Source organism: Watersipora subatra, chromosome 1 (assembly GCF_963576615.1).
Source record: "Watersipora subatra chromosome 1, tzWatSuba1.1, whole genome shotgun sequence".
In the NCBI taxonomy this organism is placed as follows: domain Eukaryota; kingdom Metazoa; phylum Bryozoa; class Gymnolaemata; order Cheilostomatida; family Watersiporidae; genus Watersipora; species Watersipora subatra.
Window position 1 is genome coordinate 26,335,573 of NC_088708.1, and position 20,267 is coordinate 26,355,839.

Consider the following 20,267-nt stretch of genomic DNA (forward strand, 5'->3'; position numbering starts at 1 on the left):
TTATTGTTGTTATATATATACACTTATTGTTGTTATATATACACTTATTGCTGCCATATATACACTCATTGCTGTCATGTATACACCTATTGCTGTCATGTATACACCTATAATTGCTGTCATGTATACACCTATTGCTGTCATGTATACACCTATAATTGCTGTCATATATACACCCATTGCTGTCATGTATACACCTATTGCTGTCATGTATACACCTATAATTGCTGTCATATATACACCTATAATTGCTGTCATATATACACCTATTGCTGTCATGTATACACCTATAATTGCTGCCATATATACACCCATTGCTGTCATGTATACACCTATTGCTGTCATGTATACACCTATAATTGCTGTCATATATACACCTATAATTGCTGTCATATATACACCTACTGCTATTATATACACACCTATTGCTATCATGTATACACCTACTGCTATTATATACACACCTATTGCTATCATATATACACCTACTACTATTATATACACACCTATTGCTATCATATATACACCTACTACTATTATATACACACCTATTGCTGTCATTCAAGCACTGTTTGTCATTTTGTTGGTACTTACGCAACAAGCTACTATAATGAATAGAGGTTACAAATCAAATGAACCTGAGTACCAAGCATTAAGTGTAATGGTTGCAAGAAGCAGGTGTCATAACTATGCATTAGTTAGAAGCAGTGTACTCTGATGTATACTCTGTAACTGATGAGTATGTTGTATACTCAAAGACATCTACGCTTGCATAGACAGTGTACCTAGCCCAATTAGAATTTCCCTTTCATCAGCCATCCAACAAATATGAAATAAAATCCTATAAATGACAGAACTTGAGTATCTAGTTATGTATGTAGTAAAATTAGTATAAGAATTTTAACTGCTGTTAGTTACACTTTAGTATTATACACTTAGATACATTTAAATGCTTGAAAGCAGTCAAAGAACATATTAAATTAAATGCATGTGGCTCAAAAACATGAAATTTTTCTTTTCCTTCAGATTAAACTGTCTTGATGAACACGCAACAACTCTAATAGATCTTTGTTATTATCTGAAATATTCTTTAGTCTAAAACATTTAGTAAACTGGTCTTCACTATCATAACCTTAAAACTCATTGTATCAAATGCTTGATGTTCATGTCAGATATCTTAGTGCCAAATTTTTGGGTTTGCATTACGAAAGGATTTTTCGCTCGCCTGCATTGCTTGAAGGATAGTTGAGGGACTTAAGCAAGTGGGGCTGGTTTTATAAAATCACATCGGTCTTGCCTTGTTTTATTTGCTCCAACTAGGGTGTAACCTGTACAAGTCTGTCAACTAAGGTGTCATCTCGACAGGTCTGTCAGCTAGAGTGTCACCTGTACAGGTCTGTCAACTAAGGTGCCATCTGCACAGGCCTGTCAACAAGCCAACTTGTCGATTACGATTACAGAACTAAGTACACGCAGATAACAACAGGGTGCATATATAATAAGAAACATTCTCTTTGTCCATTTCAATACATATTATTACTATATTAACTTTTGACATTTTGAAATGCGTGTAGGAGTGTTTGCACCGCTGCTCGTAATTAAAACGCTATTTCTCTCTACACAAATTTATGCCTTAGGAAAAACAAGAGAATGAATTAACTGATAGGTTTAAGAGAGCAATTAGTATGAGCAATAATGGGAATGATTTCTGACTCGTTGAGCTTACTACATGTTTATTAGGAATGGCAGATTGCATTGATTTTCAATGTAGTATGCTGCAGTCACTGCGGAGCAGCCTTAGAGCAGGCAGACGATTATAAACTGATGACACTCTACCTTGACCTGACATAGAATTGCTCGCAGATATTCCTAGTACAAGAAGACTATATAGAGAAGGTGAGCCGAGGCAAGTGAGTACAGTTATATATTGTAGTAGTAGCATTGTAGTAGGTCTTTGTAGTAGCATTGAATACTTATACTACAGTATCAAGAAATCAATCTACAAAAAAGGTCTTATTTTTTAAATGATTATCTGATTATCCCTCAAGAAGATATTTTATTGCTAGATGATTTTGTTTTCTGTTAGCTTATGTACTTTGTAATGAGCTCTAAGTTTTCATTGTTGCAATTCACACTTTCCATGGCACCATAAAATTATCTATGAACTCATTTTTAGCTCACATATTATTAGATCACAAAATATTAAATCAATTAGCCTTCCTTTACTCACTCATATCACCCTAGACTGCACAACGTTCTGCATAATCTGGCAAATAAAAAGGTGACACGATGTGCATAAGCAAAGACAACATGGAACAGGGGAACAGAACTTTTCGAGAGGCATCTTGATGTCATTTCTGGCAGCCTGTGAGAGTCTCGCTCCAGCTCAATAACTTTTAGATCGCCAAAAGAAAAACGTAGTCATGCTTTGGAAAACATAAACAATAAACAATATAATCGATTGATACGGCTTGCTCACAGTAATTTATGTTTTTTTGTTAATTTTAGTAGTAGTCATTTTTTGGAGAACCGTGTACAGATATGTAGGCCTATCCTTTAGACATGGCAGGTTATAGGTTTACTGTTGGTTGTACTGGTGACTCATCTCATTGTACACTCTATAGTGATTATTGTGAGAACATAACAAAATAATGGCAGCACTTCTCACTAGACTTGTAGCTCGACGTCACTAGTACTGCCTTACACATGCCCTCACTATTCATGCAACGCTCAAATTGTTTAGAAGCCAAGGCTGCTCACGAGTATGTTAGTAGCATTTTCCAGCCAGTCTGCCGTATTCATTAAATCAGTCCAATGTGTTTTACTAGCAAGAGAAAGCTGTTGCTCTGCGGCTGGTATACTCGCTAACCCCAAGGATTCACATTAGCTAACATAGAAAAAGCACAACAAGGCGATGCCAATGCCTTTGCATTGAAAGGCAATTCGCTTGATCATTGTACTGGAAATAGTATTAGTCGATTTAGTGGGTGTATATTATATACTAGGCAATCCGGTAGCAGTTAATTAATGTATTCCATCAGAGCAGGATAAGCGTGAAACACCTAAACATTTAGTCGATTAACAATAATTGAATAATGTGAGCATTTATGATGTCAGCACTGTTAGAGTTATCCTCCCTTGTGTATCTGTAATAAAAATATATTTACGGTTAATATACTTTCAAGCAAATGTAGATGATGTAGAAATCTTATAGAAAGGGAGAGTCATTTGCCGATGTGAGTTTTTATCTCTTCTCAAGATTGTAATTATTTAAGCAAGTAGGCATATTCACACGTTTGTTTGTTTCCGTTTATCAAACTCTAGCTAGTTAAATGACTATGGTAACTTTATAGCTGAAGCTTATACTGTTTTAGTGAAACACAATGACTTTTTTAAGTTGAATTGTTTGCTTGAGTAGACAGCAAACAGGAAATGAGGGTAACGAGATAAAAGAGGTAGTTAGCTCGATGAAGTGCGTGATGGAGAGTGGGGATGGCGAGGAAGGTGCTACAACCTGCTCTACAATCTGTACTATAATAGCACTGATAGCAAAGTACCTACAATATCAACAATCTAAAATACTAAAAATATATAATGCTAACAATCTATAACACTAACAATACATAATACTAACAATCTATAACACTAGTGATCTATAATACTAGGGATCTATAATACTAACAATCTATAATACTAACAATCTATAACACTAACAATATATAATACTAACAATCTATAACACTAGTGATCTATAATACTAGGGATTTATAATACTAACAATCTATAAAACTTGTCATCTATAATGTTAAAGATTGTAGATTCGAATGGTTTGCTATGCAAGGACTACATAGCTATACTGTATATCAAAGCTTTATTTAAATAAACTAAGTAATACATCACTTTCTACACACACTGATGCTAATCAGGCATCAAGTAGTTTATACCTTCCAATAGTTTCCAATTACTGGTGAGATTGAGGTAAGAAGACATTTAGTAATCTCAAGGTCTCTCTAATCTTGTGTCTGACTCTAATTGGGTGGATGAAGTGCATACTAGAGGCTGACCCGAGGGAGTCAAGGTCAAGGATGAATGTCTGTACATTATAGTGCTGCTGCAGAGATGTTCTACTCATGCATTATAGTTTCATGCAGGAAACTGTACTTAAGGTGCTCTCACTTCAACAGAAATAGATCGCTGTAGAGAATGCGTTTCCCTTTTAACAGTAAATTCACGTTAATAATAGTCAAGGGCTACTTCCTATCCACAAGAAGCACTTTATAATCTGATACCATGGGATATCGCATATAACTCACAGTACATGTGTTTTATATATGATCTGTCTTTTAGATGTATTATTACATGAGGTGTTTGACACGTGTGACCAACAATACAGAGCGGCTTCACAAGTCGGATATCTGGTCTAGCTTCAAGCAGAACATCCTGGTCAAGAGATAGGCTAACACATATTTAAGTTATTGCGCTAAAACTAAGATACTTTAGGCTTTTTCTATATTAAGCATCAATACTTATGTAGACTAGTGAGAGAAGCAACTTCCATTAGGTACTATTGGATATCATGTGTGCCATGCATGAAGTATTTAAATAACTAGTAGTGAACATCCCGTGTTATCTGCAAATTAACACAAATGTAGCTTAAACAGATAGTTTTCCTTGTCATAAAACCTTTTATTTGGCAAGTGAACACCTCTTGCACTTTATTATCCACTCTACTACTGCAACCATTACCAACTCAATACTGTTGGTCACTGGTACTGTCACTACCACTTTACTGGTACTGTCACTACCACTTTACTGGTACTGTCACTAGCATTCTCACTATCAGTAATTCTATTACTACTACCATTACCACTATTGCTATTCTCATTGTTAATATTAGTATCACCAGTACCATTTCCTGTACTACCAGTTCTCACTATTGGTATTATTCTCTACAATATTGTAACTTTGCCTCTTTCATAGTCAGTGATACTAAGACAAACTTGTATAATAGTTACTATTATTGTTGGTTTGGCACTACCATGACTCTTATTACAACTGTTGTGTTCACATTCACCCTCACTCCAAGTATTGAGTATCTTACATACATGTACATATTTGTACCCCTTATATTTACATATATATAAATCTCAGTGTCCATCTCTCCAGTTATAGCACAGTTTTAGAAACTGTGAGCGTGTCACAGGGGATTTGAACTCACGATATTCAACTCGCAAACAAACATGCGCATGTAACCACTAGGCTAAGCCGTCCTTTTCATTTTCTACTCTTTATCTATCCTTATCATGATTGCAGGTTACAAACTAAATAAGTACTTTTTATTATTAATTGATATTGCGTGTGCGTTTCTTTTGAGTTTTTTAAAAGGCATTTCCAAGTACGTTAGTTATTTTTTCATTTATAATTTTCAAATGTGCCATTTTAATTTCAAATGTGCTGTCACACTCCTATTTCCGGTTTCTCTTAAGGGCAATAATTTTTTATCTACAGAGCATAAAGACAAAGTACCCTCGCGCACTTTATTGCTATGCCTGTACATTTGTACTAGTATCGAGAGCTACCAGTATTGTCCATCAAAACTTTAAATACAGTGAGCTTATGCTGCAAGAGTAACCTTTTTTACACACCCTTCTCTGTATTCATTGTTATCATTAATTCAACATATTCATGATTTTTGTTTTGTTTTCTCAGTTCATATTAATTGTATTATTGTTATCAAATTATTTTTCATTGTGATCATTGTAGCAAAACAGACTATCCAGCCATTACTTGCTAATTATTTCACATTTAAACATCTTGACGGTTGTTTTATTTTTCTCTCAATTTATTTTAACTCGCCAAAACATTTTTCTCATGATATGAAGTTAGAAGGGTAAATGTTGTATATGTTGAAGAAAAATAGATTTTTTGTGCAAAGACTTTTTTATTACCTGGGCAATGCGGAGCAGTCAGCTGTATATATATATATATATATATATATATATATATATATATATATATATATATATATATATATATATATATATATATATAGATAGATAGATAGATAAATATAATAATGTAATATATTAATGTAGTAAGTAGTAGGCCTACATGTAATATATATATAACAATCATTATAATAATTATATACAATTATACAATATACAGTATACAATATATATACAATATATATTTATACAATATATATATATACTAGCTGTACTACCCGGTGTTGCCCAAGTAATAAAAAAGTCTTTAGGCAGAAAATTTATTTGTATTTAACATATAACAACATTTGCCATTCTAACTTTTAAACTACATATCATGAGAAAAGTGTTTTGTGTAGTTGAAATAAATTAAGAGAGAAAAATAAAACAACTGTAAAGGCTTTCAAATTTTGCCAAACGGCTCTAACTTTATAACTTCATAACTTTAAAAAAGTGTTTCATTGAAATAAATTAGGAGGAAAAATAAAACTGTAAAGGTGTTTAGGTGTAAATGTGAAATCATTAGCAAGTAATGGCTAACTATAGTCTGCTTTGCTAGGATTGCAATAAAAAATTATTTGGTATACAACTATATGATTTTTGTTCGTTTCAGTGTTGGCATGCAAAAATCAGCATGCCAATTTTTGCATGCCAGTGTTGGCATGTGAAAATAGACGTACATAGAGTTGCATAGAAACCTATAGTAATTACCTAATTCAATCACCTCCTGGTAAAATCATCAAAATCATCATCATTAAAAATAGTAACAAAACAATATGTTAACCTTACTAACCATAGGTACCTACAATGACTTTAGTGTATTTTATGTTTTGATCTGCAAGATAACATTACAATGTACTACATGGAGAGTTCTTACCTTCGAGACAGACGTGTAACATAAATGCTGAACCTAACTTAAATGAGTTTAGCTTACTAAACACATACTTTAAGGAGTTTTAGCATGTATTTTAGTAAACTTCAGACTCCTAACTAAAACTTTATCATTTATCCGTTTGCGAATCGATTTTTATCATAACGGACAACGCTGAACTCGACATGGCGAGCAACTTATATCTCTTAATAACGTATATAATCAGTACACAAATCACCAAATTTTAATTTCGAGAGAAATTATTATTGATATCGTGAGGCAGAAAAAATGCGCTTTAACAAAAAATAATGGAGAAGCATCGTGTTTCCTAGAGTTGAGCAAAAAATATTTTATAACAGGTGCATCGTAACGCGTGGGCGCAATGCTCAGATAATACATCATTTAGCCGTGCATACGCTATACGGTATATGATTATGACTTTGATCAATAAGCCTTGTATAGCTCAGTAGTAAAGCCCGTAATTGTAAAACTTGCATTTGCAATCTCTGTGAGTTCAAATCGGACTGTGATACGGATTCTTTATTCCAAGATTTTAATCGCTATAGCTGGACAATCACAATGATGAACGAATACACATGACCAACTTGGAGAAATATATATATAAATATAGCTGGATGCCCGGCGTTGCCCGGGTATTATAAATCAGCCTATAAACAATGAGGGGCAATGTAGTGGCCCGCCACTTGCTATTAGCCTGGCACATTGCCAATAGATAATTTGAGTAAGCTTACTAATAAGAGCTAACTACTTGCTTTCCCGTTTGAGAACGCATAAAATTACGCTGCCGCCCTCCATGACACTGTACCATCAGGTTGCATCGTAACGGAGAGCGGTAGTGTATTTGCACCCATATAACTACATATATGCCTAATGCGTTCATCAAGCTCATGTGGCTTAATTGGCAAGGCATTAGACTGGTGAGTGGGCTGGTTCGAAATCAAACCTTCTGCTGTACGGATTTTTTATTCCAAGATTTTAATAGCGATAGCTGGACATACACAGACACACACACATACACACAAACTTTGAGAAATATATATATATAAATAATATATAACAGTTTGCCACTAAAACCAAATAAATAGTTTGATATAATTTATAGTGTTTAAAGTATATTTTGAATGAGAATGAATATGAGGTGCAAAATTTTTAAAGAAGCTGGCAATGCTATTGTCAAAAGGTTGTTAGATGTTGTATGCAATTCGTTCATACCACATGAGTTGAAATGAGTTTAAAACCTGTTACTGTCCGGTAAAAAACGAGGACACAAACCATGAAAGATATTGAAACCTTTAATTGACGTAAAATAAACATTTAGCATAGGTAAAGTGAGAAGACTTGGAAAGATTATTCGTTGAAATAAAGTAGGCTGGAATATGATGTAGATTTGCAATTAGTCGAAACGCTCTTTTTTACAACAAAAATAAAACATTTGTGACATATCTTGGAGCTGGATTATAATAAATATATATACCATAAATAGTATTGTAAAAGATAAAAAGATAATAAAAGACAGTGGCAGATTCTAAGTTAATGTATGGCCTGCGAAATTGGAGTAGAGTCAATGACTTAGTGACTTTATTACATACAGTGCCAACATGATTGCTCCAAGAGAGTCGATCTGTCAAAACAAATCCTAGAAATTTTGTTTCGTGTTTACAATGTTTCACCATCATTAAAGTTCTGACTCAGAATGCTGTACACTAGTAGGTCTTAGTTAGTAGCTACCACAGACTTGTTAATTATATCCTAGTTGATGTGGTCAGTAACATAACATGCAATTATATATATAATAATACTATAAATAGCAATACTCGATACAAGATAATATTTGCGGCTGTCTATAGAGAGCAGATACTATTACAAAATGCAAACAAAAGTGAACAATAATGCTACAAATAGTTACAATGTTGCCCACTGTTTATGTAAAGACACATCTGCAGCAAGCATATGAGTTTTATCCCACAACCAAACATGAGCGAAGCAATTGTTTGGGAGCTTTATGACAAATGCATATGTGCACACAACTCACGAAAATTATTCATCAACACCGTCGCAAACCCTTGTACCGAAATCTCATCAACAAATTTAACCATTTTTCAATGGAGTCATTTAAGTATAATAACGATACAAAACACATATAACCTGCTTAAATATGTTACCAAGTCTTTTAAATTTGTAGACAATATTCTAAACTTTACCCATCTGATCGGATTATACATAAATAGACAGATTAATTTGGCCTAAAATCGCAATAAAATCTTGACAAGTCATTTTTAATCAAAATTAAGACCGGCCAACGAAACGCCGATAAGGCCGTGTGACAGAGAGTAGTACCATAAAGTCGGGCGCATTTTTAAACAAAACATGTACATTTCACCAGTCTATAGCATTGTCCGACTGCCGAAGGTTTCTGTAAGTAACGTAGAAGTACTAAAAAGTAATCATTTCTTTTTTGCCGATTCCACCGGACTCTGACATTTTGGACACTTATAATGAGTACTTTGGTATTCCAACTGATGTCCAAAGCAGTGAATGTAAAGGAAATTATGACGATATTTTTCTAACGATTCCTATAAGATTATCACAATATTTAATTGTAAGAATAATTATTCGATTTTACAAGACCAAAGTGTATAGTGACCGATGGTGTGCAATATGTTACTGTTATTATTTTTCTAAAGATTTTGTTGATGATACTGCGGCTGTGCCCAATATCGCGGTAGGCTACTGCCAAGCCGTTTTTAATATCTGCAAAATTAAGTAATAGGCCTACATTTTCTTATAGATATACATGTATTTCTATGACAAACAGCTAAAATCTGTTTATATTTTTTAATTCAGCATAATTCTTTAGATATAAATACCGAAATCTAGATAAATATCACAACTTCTTGATATTGGTTGCTATGACCAATGATATACAACCCCCCCAGCCTGTGTATATTACACAGCAGCTTGCCATTTTATTTCAAATATTGCATTTCTCCTATTGCAGGGGAGAAATATAAACATATAATCTTTTCCTTGCATTATTGCTGTTTGTTGTACATAATAACACCCAGTGCATTACAGGTACCATTGCAGCTACCATTGCAGTTCTCCTATTGCACTGCACTGCCATTTGACTGCTAATATTGCATTTCTCAACCAGCAGTACCCTTTCTTTTTCCATTATCACTTTGGTCGTGGGCTGTATGACAGGGGAATTTTTAGTGTAAAAAATATTATAATAAACATTGTACCTTGTTAGCTTTGCGATATGCGATGAGTTGCTATTCTAAAGTTTATTGTCAAATGTCAGTAGATAGTCTACAATTATATTTACAATAAACTGATGATAAATACAGAAACACAAGTCAGCTTGATGTCAAACAAGAAATCTATTTGTGACCAATGAGCAATAATTATTATATTATACTTTTCTACGAGTTCACTTTCAAATCTTTAAAAATTCACCCCATTCCGTGTTATTATAATTCATTCTAAAAAAAAAGTAAGATCTGTGCTAGCCAAGAGGTCTAGGTGCCTGACTTGTGAGCAGGCCTGTCTTCAACTCTTAAATAAATACAACTGCTTGTTAAAGGAAGGGCATCCACCCTTTAACTGCTCCCTTTGCCAATTTTCAGGCATGCAGGTAGTTCATGTCTCCCCTGACATGCACAGCCGAGTGATGATGTCACTTTTAAAACAACCAATCAGCATCAGTTGTTCAAATAAAATGCATCTATACCCCAGCATAGCTGAGGTCTCTGACCAATGGTTGAATGAAAACATGGCCTGATAAAAAACATTAAAAAGGAGAAATTTCTATCCACAGATGTCTCTAAGAAATACAAATACTAGCATTATCTTCCTTGACCTTGATTAAAAAATTGATTGACGCTGGTGCGATGACGCGCTGGTGCGCTGACATGTAATGAAGAATGAGTTGTATTGATGCTGACAAATAGAAAGGGTTATGTATTTTTAGCAGTCTGTTACAATGATGATAATTATTAAAAACCTTTATCTTTTTTACTCGTAACTATTGTTTTATGAATTGAAGTAGCTTGCTGCTGAAAACACCTAAACTGCATCCAACTTTTCTCCGAAATTTCTTAAAAGTTAAATATTACATTGCATGTGTGCGTGTGTGCATAGGTGTTAGAGAAATACGGGTTAACAAAGGTATTGGTACAGAGTTATGGGACAGCAAAACCAAGAGTTGGAGGGCTATAGGCCAGTATTTGACCTTTGTTTTAAGGTTAACATTTTAGATCAGTTATAGTAGAAACGAATAATAGATATTCAGTGACAACCTCTTATCTATTACGTACTATTTATTGAGCTGTGTAGTAGATGCCCTAACTACTCTTAGCAAGTAAAGGTCCGGCCACACGTAACGAATTGTTCGTTCAATCTGACCGAATCCACGAATTTCACAGAATTCACAGATTTATTCTGCCGAATATCATAGATTCGTCTGAGCTGTGCATGCACACCGAATTCGTTAACGAAACGCTTTTAATTGGCTAACCAATTTTTTTAGCGAGCACGGTTCTAGTAGCTTTGACAAGTGGTATAGTCCACGACACGTACGACGACCCACAATACAAGTATGACCGCGATATGACTTGATACATACGATGCAACGGCCTATATGCGCTATTGTTGGTTCTCTCTCGTTGGTTCACCATGACAGGAACTTCTCATCGTGTATCCAGAATTTTCTTTTAGATATTTTAGAAGTCATGAATTATTTCTTTTTCAATAATAATAATTTCTTTTTATGCAGCAAAAGCTCCGTCGCAAAAACAGTCGTTATCTCTAGCGCATATAGGCAGTTGCATCGTATGTATCAAGTCATATCGCGGTCCTACTTTTATTGTGTGTCGTCGTACGTGTCTTGGATTATACCACTTGTCAAAGCTACTAGAATCGTGCTCGCTAAAAACAATTGGTTAGCCAATTAAACGCGTTTCGTTAACGAATTCGGTGTGCATGCACAGCTCAGACGAATCTATGATATTCGGCAGAATAAATCTGTGAATTCTGTGAAATTCGTGGATTCGGTCAGATTGAACGAATAATTCGTTACGTGTGGCCGGACCTTTAGCCTGCTTTTGAGCTACAGAGGAGAGATAACTTCTAAGCTTCTCTGGTAATATTTTTATTTGTTCTCCGTAGTAAGTTCTATCAAATAAATATGTGTTGCATCAAGTTAGTTTAATAATGATAAGTTCTTTGTCTAACTTGACTATAGTCTATTTTCCTTGCATAAGATTGTACATTTGTGCTGGTGGCTGCTAGGATGGCAAATATACATTAGATAGGAAATTGAAATCGATGTCAACATAAAGACAGGAAATCTTCATAAGTTATTAATACATCTGTGAGCTGTAAGCTTGTCTTATGCCATGAATGGCACTCAGGTGTAGTTGACCTATCACGTAAACACGTAATAAGGCTGTCTGAGAGCAAAGCTAGGCAACGAGAAACCGATGTCATACGATATCTAAATGCATACGATAGTTGATGAGAGAAGAGTCGTTGGCTGCAGCAGTCAGAGGGCTGTCCATTGTTTGAAAACTTCAACTCAAAAAACATGTTATACAATTCAACATACAGATGCACTGTACTGTTAAGTACCGGGTGAATCCAGGCATAAGCCATGATGCACCAACCTTCATCACGCCCCTGGTGCCATCGCTGTATATGTTATGTTTTGGTTTTAAGAAAAACAGAGGCATAACAAAAGCCAAATTTGTTTGAACACTGTCTCACAAGAAATGCTAAATATGTGTCATTGCTTAGATTAACTGCTAAATATCATGAAGCACCTGCTCATGTATGTCAGCCGTTTACTCACTAGCAGCCATTAACAGTAACTGGCGCGGACAATATCACTACAGAGTTGTGTACTGCATTTGCTGTAGGTCTGTCATGGGTAAGCAAAACAGCAAATTAAAGCCAGAAATCATCACCGACTTGAAGGGACAGACTGCATTCAATGAAGACGAACTGCGTGCATGGTACAAAGGCTTTCTCAAGGACTGCCCTTCAGGTTATTTGTCTGTTGAAGAATTTAAGAAAATCTATGGAGACTATTTTCCTTATGGAGACGCGTCAAAGTTTGCCGAGCACGTTTTTCGTACATTTGATAAAAATGGTGACGGTACAATAGATTTCCGAGAATTTATTTGCGCTCTAAGTGTAACTTCCCGAGGACAGTTAGACGACAAACTGAAGTGGGCTTTCAGCATGTACGATCTCGACGGTAATGGATATATATCACGGCCAGAGATGCTCGAAATAGTCACAGTAAGTATTATTATATACATGTATCATCTAGTTTCATGCGTAGACAAAAAATTTCCTTTCAACATGCAAAGTGAGTTAATTAGTTTTGTACAAAAAGATGAGGTGATTAAATCGAAAGGCTGAACAAATGTACATGTATCACATATTTCTCCATATAAGATGACCTTCAAAGTAAAAATATCACTTTTAAAAAGTGGGAGTTGTCTCATAAAACCTAAATAAAAGTCAGACCTTGAATTCTGTGTATAGATTTTTACTTTTACAATAACAAATCTGTATAATTTTGGTTGATAACATAGAATTAGTTCATTAGTCATTATTAGTTAGAATTAGTTAGAATTAGAACATAGAATTAGTTAGAATTAGTCATAGCTCTTTGTTTCTAATAATTGTAAACGTGTCAAATATCAATTATGTCCTGCTCGAAAACCATTAGTCATTCGTTTACGAAGAGTTGTTTATAACAGTTATACTGCATTGATCTCTTTTACAACTGTTAACACAGTCAATGAGAAAAACGAAGTTCCATAATGTTCATATAAGTTGAAAGTATGTTAGAAATTATAATGTAGGCGTAAATATCACAGCGGAAAAGCACAATTTAGATTATGATTAAGTTGCTACTAGCTCTGCAAAAAGCAAAAGAATTCCTGAAAGCAGTGCCTTTTGATTTCCTTATCAGTATGTTCAATACTTTGCTGAGCCTAAAAAAGGAAGGTGTTAGTTATTGATTATTATCGGGTATTGATTAGAGGCTGACTTGATCTGCCAAAAAAGTCCTATTAAAATCTCCTCGCAGAATTCAACTGATTCAACTGTTTCAACAGAATTCAACTGATTTCAACTCAAAACTTTGCTAAACATAGCTAAACATTGACATATCTATGCTACACAATGCGGTCTCATGGTTTATGCAATGTGGCCTCAATAGCTACACATTGAGGTCCTCATGGCTATAATCTGTAGTCTCCTAGGTTACACAAAGACGTCTCCGTAGCTACACAAGGATGTTTCCATGGCTACACAATGAAGTTTTCATAGCTGTAAAAAAGTCTCCATGGTTACACAATGACCTCTACATAAGTATACAACCTTGTCGCCATAGCTGTACAATGAAATCTCCATAGCTATACCGTATCTATAATAAAACAACCTCATTTGCAAATAAATTATTGAGCTGCGTGTATTTACCAAAACTGCTGCTTTGTTTGAAAAATCTTGATTATAACCCTTTATGGTTAGTTAACTCATTATAAGAATGCTCAACAACACTAGTGATAGGTGTTAACACATGGGAATTAAATTTTAACATCAGAAAATAACACATTGTTATTACCGTTAGCTAGGTGGAAAGATAGTACATGATCGGTAGTAATCAAGACGTTGTGATGCGAGTGGGGGAAGTATGATGAGCTGGAGTACATGGTCAGTAGTACACAAGACGTTGTGATGCGAGTGGGGGAAGTATGATGAGCTGGAGTACATGATCGATAGCACACAAGACGTTGTGATGTGAGTGGCGAAGGTATGATAAGCTGGAGTACATGGTCAGTAGTACACAAGTTTTAGTATAGATTGCTGTGATTAGTAGTTCAGTATAAACGAATTTAAACTTAATCAGCAATTCTGTAAAATTTTCAAACTCTCTAGTCGCTATCTTTTTCACCTATATGTCTGTAGTCCTTGTGTTACAAACTTTCATTTTGTATAAGGCTGCCCATTCTTGCAGTACACAATTCACCTTGTCATACGGACTTTGTGTCCATCTATGTCTTACAAAAACCTTGCGCTAGTCAACCTGTTTCGTATTGTCTGTCTTTTAGACAAGTAGATATCATTTTAAGCTTTTCTCCAGGTGTTGCTACTTGTTACCAAGCAATAATACTTAACATCATGCATGTGGCTTAACAATACTATTCCAGTTAGACTCATCCAGTTTTATTACCTCTGTGTACCTTCTCAGCTACCGTCATATGAAAATTAGCATTATTTAGAAAGCTTTGATAGCTTCCTAACCGGAAAGCTCTCTGTCTAGCCTACAAAATCTACCACCTTTATTAACATTTTAACAAAAATTCCCTCCTGTATTAACATTTTAACAGAATATATCATCTTTACTAGCATTTTAACTAAAAGTTAAAATCTCTATTAACATTCTAATTTCGCACTTTAAGCTTCTGGTCGTGATATGAGACCCAGTTTGTTTCCACATAAGATGCTGCATGAGCACAGCGGTATATTGAATAGTGCCATGGTTGTCTATCATTAAGTTCGGTAGAGGAACGCAACTATAAATAACTGACAAGAATTTTCAAGTGACTGCTGATCATCCAATAAATAATCAGCAGTCACTTGCCAGAAGCATGATCGTTGCAGATCAACGCGGATGATCGATTTCGTGCGGAAATACTTCATAAAGAAGACCAATGACAATCTTATAAGAGACTAATTGTATTACTCAGCCCCACAATGCAATTTATTAACCTTATTAATTGTAGTAAATGCACTTCATTAGCCAATGATTGTTGAACTTGGGATCTGACTTGTCTCTGAGGAGTTTGGTGCCTGACTATATAAATTGCTTGATTGCAATATTATCTCTTTCTGTATTATTTTGTTATTAGAATTATTGAAACTATTAAAGCCCCAGCAAACATTCCAGATATACGTTGTGGCAAACTAGATTTACCGTAATTTACAATGTACGAAGTTCTGGTTAGTATGGAGATTGATGAAATGCATATGGAGATCATAAAGTTCTTCAGCTCCAAATGATAGTCGAAGCCAAAGAAATAACAATAATACTAGCAAGCAATAAAAATGAGAATAACAACAGTATAAAATTATTTAAATTGTTTAGCTCATCATTATTTTGAAATAATATAAATAAATAATATAATAAATTGAAAAATGAAATAATTTTAAAATAAAACTTCTAAATAAAAATAAAAATATAACTAAAAATAAAAAATAAAATTAAGCAGAGTTTTTACAATGCCTCTCTTCAAGAGCAAAGGATGTAAAGATACCTAATACAATAATGTGAAAATGAAGTTTCTTGAGAAAACGCAATTCAGGGATCTTCTGGATAACTAGAATCAACTAGTCCCTAGTTACTAAGTTCTCAACTAGAAAAAGAGTATGAACTAGTTCTGAGTGAGGAAAAACAACTCCCTTTATTTAATAAAGTTTTGGCTTCAATTATAACAGAAGAGTGGCCGTTTCAGGTGATCTGAAAAATTTAATATTTTGTGGGCTCATATGAACGCTTTAAAAATTTAGTAAAGGACGTAAAAGAAATTCAGTCTATGAGAGGCTAAAGTGACAAACTTGATGAGGCGCATATGAAAAGGTCGTCTTCGTGAAGATTGGAGCATGGAGAGGGGAAAGTGGAGATATATATGTACGTACGAACCTACGTACATACATACATACATACATACATACATACATACATACATACATACATACGTATGTACGTACATACATATGTACATACATATGTACATACATACGTACGTACATACGTATGCATGTACATACAAATGTACATACATATGTACTTACATACATATGTATGTACATACTTACGTACATACATATATACGTATGTACGTACATACATACGTACATACGTACGTACATACGTACGTACATACATACGTACATATACGTATGTATATGCACGTACATATGTACATACGTACGTATGTATGTACACACGTACGTACGTACGTACATACATACGTACGTACAGACATATGTACATATGTACATACATACATACACACGTACATACATATGTACGTACATACATACATACATACATACATACGTACATACATACGTAAATACATACATACATATATACATACATGCATACGTACATACAAATGTACATACGTATGTACATACATTTGTACATACATATGTATGTACATACATATGTACATATGTACATAAATACATACCTGCATACTTACATGTAGTTATAGACAAGCTGTGTGTTAGAGTACTAGGCCATCAAACGGCATAACTGCTGATGCTTCTTCACAATGTAGAAATTCAGATCACAATCTTGTCTTTTATCTGGAAATGTTGTGTCTAATCACCTACTAAATAAGCAAGAGATTCTAGAATTCTAGAGGGTAGAACTGAAATACTGACGATTGCATACATGGTGATTAAGTATACCTACACAAAAGAGCTACCTAGTATATGATTATGTAGGGAGTGTAAACTTACGCAAAAAGGCTACTTACTATTTGCATACATAGTAAGTGAGTAAACCTACACAAAAGGGCTGCTTATTATAGAAGGCAGAATAGAATCAATATTGGCTGCATATTAATCTTGAAACACAGTTCCATAGCTTAGGTATTGATGAATACAGTTTGACAGTCATACCAAATGTCATATGCCAGTTTTGCTTACTGTTAAACTATAACAACTTTTGCTCACACTTTATATTCCTTCATTAGTACAAAAGCTTCTATTGAAGTATTAAACCTTTACAATGAACTAAAATGATAACTAACTTACTTGTTTTCTCAGTTGTAAGTATCTGTATGTTTTACAGTAGTGTTGATGACTCTTACTGTTAAATGTTTATTGATATGAAGCTATACAACTTTACTGAATAAATTAATATTAATAATACTTTAATCATTCGCTGGGCTAAAGTGGCTTATTTTCTATTTGGGAGAAACATACACAGACTACTTTTTGTCATTAAAAACACTTTGATTTTAATTGCCTTATTTAGCACGTAATATTAAAAAAATGTTTGAGTGGCATTCTTGTTTAAACAAATTGATACTGACAAAATAATCCTTTCCTAGTTAAAATTGTTGGATAAATAAATTTTAATCCCCACAAGCTAAATCTTATTAACTGTGATAGTAGTTGGCTTTCAAAACAACTACTATCACAGTAGTTTGACATAATAGTTTGACAGTAGTCTGACATAATAATCCTTTCATGCTATGGGTTCAGATTGTCTCTAAAGAGAAGACAATTTCTTTTACGTGCCAAAGCTGCTCTATTAAATATTAATGCTGCCCTTGAACTGACATTCTAAAAGAAAAGCTATTTACGCAACGTCATTGTGAAATATAAAATTATATAAGTATGTAGTGTTAAAGCCATTCTAGCTTGTGAATTTATCATAAGTTACTTTATTGCAGGGAATTTACAAAATGGTCGCCACAGTTATGAAAATGCCTGATGATGAGGCAACTCCTGAAATGAGAACAGATAAAATATTTCGTGCCATGGACAAGAATTTGGATGGAAATCTATCTCTTGCAGAATTCATTGAAGGGGCTAAAAGTGACCCTTCCATAGTTCGGTTACTGCAGTGTGACTCCAACTGACCATTGTGTTTGGGAAATCATAAGAATGGGGAAAATAAACATGACTACTATACTAGCGTTTAGTTGATGGCTTTGGATAGATAAATTAAAGATTTAACAGCTAATCGACATATTTATTGTGCGCTTGTAATCCACATTCATTCATTATAATTCATGATTTCATTTTTCATAATTGATAATGTTTGGTTCCTCTTGACAAGCAGACCCATTTTATTATATCATTTTATTGTTGAAGCTGTCCAACCCTGATATGTTTATTTACCATAGTTAACGTTATTAAGTACAGCTTGCATTTACTAGAAATTTATTCTAACATTTTACATTTTAAAACGAGTTAATTTAATAATTTGTACAAATAATAGATTATATTCATGCAATAACGTGTCTAGAAAGGATTTCGTCATGTCGCAATTGTTAGTTTTGCGCTGTTGTTGTGTTCAACCCATTGTATTTACAACTTGTGAATTGAAATAGTTTCATTGTGATTTTTAAATGCATATAGAACATGGGTTATAGCTGATATTCATTTTAAATATGAGGCCATATTGAGCTGGTCAATAAATTTGATATATTCGAAACATTTCGTAAACGGACATGGTGAACTCAGTTTGGTGTTTTGACTGTCAGAAGTTGGGTAACCAAACCTCGTTCTGGATTTCCTAAATAATTGCTACTACCGGTAGTTCTCTGGCAGTCCAGTGAGCTGAGAGAGATTGTCCTATGAGCTGAGAGAGATTGTCCAGTGAGCTGAGAGAGATTGTCCAGCGAGCTGAGAGAGATTGTCCAGTGACCTGAGAGAGATCGTCAGGTGTCTCAATAAAGCACAGAGAATAAGTAGCAGCACAATAATTCTGAAACATTCGAAAGCGAATAAGTGGTACAAGGTGGATCAATTGTACCACCTTTGGTCTACCAAGTGGTGCACCACTTAGATCACCACCAAGTGGTACACCACTTTGTACACCTTTGGTGTACAAAGTGGTACACCACTTTGTGTACCAGTTGTACAAAGTGGTACACCACTTGTACCACCTTTAGTACAAGTGATAGTGTGCCAAAAGTGATGCCGAATGTTGTGGGTTCCAACCCCATACAGGCAATATTTTTTCAGAATCTCTAACCATGGCTCTTATTATAGCAAAGATTTAAGAGTCAAAACTTCCTCAGATCACCTTTACTGTTCATCATATATGCGTATATTTTATTTGTTTCAGTGAGTGGATCAGAACGCCTCATATCTCTTACAATAAAAGATAGATTGAAGGTATAGAATTCATTGTAGCCATTTTAATAAATGCTTTGAAAATTGGAAAAGTTTCTCAATAGCAACTTATCCCAGTGTAGCAGACGTCAAAATAATCTGCGGGCCTATTTTGTCAATATAATCATCAACCACAAACGCAAATTGTCTGCCTATGTAAATGTTACTGCTAACAGTAAAGTGGCTTGCGTTGCTAAAATCAATATTTTTTCTATAATTGCTTGTATTGCGCTTGGACAATTGGAAATTTGTGCTTGATATCCTTAAAGTTATGCGAGCGAGCATAAAAGACATCAATGGCAGCCTAGCAACAACATGTGCATTGCTCCAGGCACACTGGATGCACCCAACTGCTCAAAATTCCCATCGACCATAATGAAGTAATGTTATCATTTGCACTGCAGAAGGACCATAATTTACCAGGATTTCTACCAAAGCGAGACATTAGT

General features: G+C 34.4%; 1 protein-coding gene across 1 annotated transcript; it reads left to right on the forward strand.

Annotated features, from left to right (window-relative positions):
• The first annotated feature begins 1,851 nt into the window (after positions 1 to 1,851).
• LOC137395000 (neurocalcin-like) lies at positions 1,852 to 19,069 on the forward strand. The gene is made up of 3 exons (XM_068081785.1): positions 1,852 to 1,910; positions 12,798 to 13,182; positions 18,369 to 19,069. The coding sequence occupies exons 2-3, from the start codon at positions 12,805 to 12,807 to the stop codon at positions 18,555 to 18,557; spliced, it is 567 nt and encodes a 188-aa protein (XP_067937886.1). The 5' UTR covers positions 1,852 to 1,910; positions 12,798 to 12,804; the 3' UTR covers positions 18,558 to 19,069.
• The last annotated feature ends 1,198 nt before the right edge of the window (positions 19,070 to 20,267 follow it).

Coding starts and splice junctions, on each gene's coding strand:
- LOC137395000 (XM_068081785.1), top strand. CDS start 12,805: ATGGGTAAGCAAAACAGCAAATTAAAGCCAGAAATCATCACCGACTTG. Junction 13,183..18,368: donor AGATGCTCGAAATAGTCACA/GTAAGTATTATT, acceptor ACTTTATTGCAG/GGAATTTACAAAATGGTCGC.